Source organism: Lactuca virosa, chromosome 4 (genome assembly GCF_052849685.1).
Source record: "Lactuca virosa cultivar CGN04683 chromosome 4, Lactuca_virosa_CGN04683_v6, whole genome shotgun sequence".
NCBI lineage: Eukaryota > Viridiplantae > Streptophyta > Magnoliopsida > Asterales > Asteraceae > Lactuca > Lactuca virosa.
Genome location: NC_136429.1, coordinates 257,061,494 through 257,064,689, shown reverse-complemented (window position 1 = coordinate 257,064,689; position 3,196 = coordinate 257,061,494). Strand labels below are relative to the sequence as shown.

General features: G+C 32.8%; 1 protein-coding gene across 1 annotated transcript; it reads left to right on the top strand.

The window, feature by feature from the left end:
• The first annotated feature begins 296 nt into the window (after positions 1-296).
• LOC145105830 (uncharacterized) lies at positions 297-2,386 on the top strand. Its single transcript, XM_079042920.1, has 5 exons — positions 297-453; positions 565-1,263; positions 1,589-1,784; positions 1,941-2,061; positions 2,159-2,386. Exons 1-5 carry the CDS (start codon positions 297-299, stop codon positions 2,384-2,386), a joined length of 1,401 nt encoding a protein of 466 aa, XP_078899046.1.
• Positions 2,387-3,196: the final 810 nt, after the last annotated feature.

Below are 3,196 nucleotides of genomic sequence, written 5' to 3'. Positions count from 1 at the left end.
TGTTATTAATCAGATTCACTGATTCAAAATTCTTATTAACATTGTTATTTGTAATTTGTTAACGTTTGATTTATTGATTAATATCTACTCAATTTCTGAATTTATATAGCTGTTTTGTTGTTATTGTCTATTTGATATAAGAACATTGTTTAATTTTTCATTGTTTTGTTGTTATTGTCTATTTTGATACTTTTATAACATTCAATTTTTATAATTCAATTTCAGTATCGAGATACAAGAATGTCTTTGCATAAATTTTATAAAAAGAAAGAAGATAGTGAACAACAACAAAGTATATGAAGATTGATTTAAACTCACTACCTGTTGATCCATTTGAACGACCAAGTATAGAATTTTATCATGTAAACCAAAGAGATGAAATTAGAAGAGCATACTTGCAAAAAGGGCCTTTCCAACCTCTAAATCATAAGTTTCCACCACGTGATTTTGGAGGTAAACCTCAAAGATTTATTCAATCTTGGTTTGATGATAATAAATATTGGTTAGAATATAGTATAAAAGAGGATGATGCATTCTGTTTATGTTGTTATCTATTCAAATCAGGTATACCAAATCAAGGTGGATCAGATCATTTTGTGAAATCTGGATTTAAAGCTTGGAATAGGAAATCAGGAATAGATAAACACAAAGAAGGAACTCCACACACTATTGTTGTCCAAAAGTGTCAAGGTTTGATGAACCAAAGACAATCCATCACGTCTGCTTTTGAGAAACAAACTACTTTACAAGAAAAAGAATATCGTACTCGTTTGAATGCTTGGATTGACTGTGTTAGGTTCCTACTCCGACAAGGGTTAGCATTTCGTGGTCATAACGAGAATGAAGACTCAGATAATAAAGGTAACTTTATTGAACTATTACAGTGGTTAGCTAATCGATGTGATGTTGTAGATCGTGTTGTGTTAAAGAATGCCCCAAAAAATGCTCAAATGAAATGCGGTGAAATCCAGAAAGATATTGTGCAAGCATGTTCAGATGTAATTTTAAATGTTATTATGGGAGAGCTTGGAAATGATTTTTTTGCAATTTTAGTAGACGAGTCACGTGATGTGTCATGTAAAGAACAAATGGCATTGGTTTTGCGGTTTGTCAATAGAAAAGGTGAAGTTGTAGAAAGGTTTGTTGGCCTTAGAAATGTTAATGACACTTCAACTTTGTCACTAAAGGCTACCATTTATGATATGCTTTCAAAACAGAATTTGAGTCCTAGTAGGATTAGAGGACAAGGCTATGATGGTGCTAGTAATATGAGTGGTGCATTCAATGGATCGAAGACTTTGATTATGAATGAAACAAAATCTACACACTTTGTTCATTGTTTTGCTCACCAATTACAATTAGCCCTGGTGTTTGTTGCAAAGAATCACACAACGGTTAATGATTTTTTTGATGTGGTTTCTCGGCTGTTAAATATTATTTGATCTTCTTACAAACGGCAAGCTACGTTAAGAAAAAAACAAGCAGATAAAGTTATGGAAGCATTAGCTGAAGGTATGGTTTATTTGGTTTATTTTCATTTGTTTATGCTAATTATTCGACTACTTCATTTTTATGTGGTTTATTTTAGGTGAGCTTGAGAGTGGTACTGGTTTGAATCAAGAAGTCGGTATTAAACGACCATCTGATACTCGATGGGGTTCTCATTTTGCATCTTTATTAAATATCCAAACCATATATGCTTCCATTTGTGATGTACCTGAAGACCTTGGTGAATTTGATAGTGATCGTGATCGTAGAGCTGAAGCAATTCACATCTTAAAGTGGTTAAAATCTTTTGATTTTGTGTTTTGTCTTCATTTGATGATTGATATCTTGGGAGTGACGGATCATTTGAATACAATACTACAAAGAAAAGACCAAGATATCATAAATGCCATGAATCAAGTAAGTAGTTCAAAAAAAGCAATTCAATAAATTAGGGATATAGGATGGGAACCATTTTTAGAGAAAGTTACTTTGTTTTGTGCTAAAAACGAAGTTAAAGTTGTGGATTTGGAAGATGAATATTTTAATGGATACATTCGTCGCAGAGGTTCACAGGTTAGTAATGTTTCTTATTACCAACTACCACATTGATTTATAAATTTATTGTGTATTATCGTTAGTTATTAATATATATGTGTATATATTTTTTAAGGTTAACAACTTGCACCATTATCAAGTTGATGTATTTAAGGAGGTGATTGGTATGCAACTTCAAGAGCTGAACCATCGCTTTAATGAAGCAAACACGAATTTACTTCTTTGTATTGCTTGTTTGTGCCCAAGTGAATCTTTCAAAGCCTTTGATTTAGAAGAAAATAATGAAAATGGCTTCACTTTATCCGGAAGAGTTTCCAACAGAATACGATCTTCGAGTTCTTGAAGTGGAACTTGGAAATTACATTAAAGATGTGCGAGAAGATGAACGATTTAATGATTTAAAGAGTATTGGAGACCTTGCCAAAAATATGGTTGAATAAAAGAAGCATACAATATTTCCTAAGATTTACCTTCTTATGAAACTTGCATTGATCTTACCCGTAGCAACAGCAAGTGTAGAACGCGTATTTTCAGCAATGAAGTTGATAAAGACTGATATACGCAACAAAATGAGTGATCAGTTTTTGAGTGATAGTTTAGTGTCGTATATTGAAAAAAATGTTTTAAAAGGTATTGGTAACGATGCAATTGTGACAATGTTTCAAGATATAAGACCTCGTAGGGTTTAATTGTAAGAACTTTATTATAACTATTGAACTGATGTTTAAATATTTTAGTCATACAACCCGACCCGTCACCGCTAGTATTTTTACACTTTCATATTTTTTTGTTTTATTTACATAAGGAACCACGTGGTTTTTGGTTCTAGATCCGCCACTGTGCATGTTATGTTTTGAACATAATAAGTTGTCCTTTCAGACCCTAGAAAGGGTCCTAAGTGATAAAAATGATGTCCCAATGGCTAAAAGTGTCCCATGTATGTAGTAGAAATGTCTTAATGGGTTAAGACCATGTATTAAGAACTTTCTGGACGTCTAAAGTCTTAAAGTTCGAGACTTTATGGTTCTAAGACACATTTGGTCGATGGATCTGGAATTTTGGGCTTAAGTGCTTAAGCCATTAAGCACTTATTAGAGTTTTGGTAAAGCTTACGTACGCCTCGCGTAAGTTCAGTACGCCCAACATACTGGGT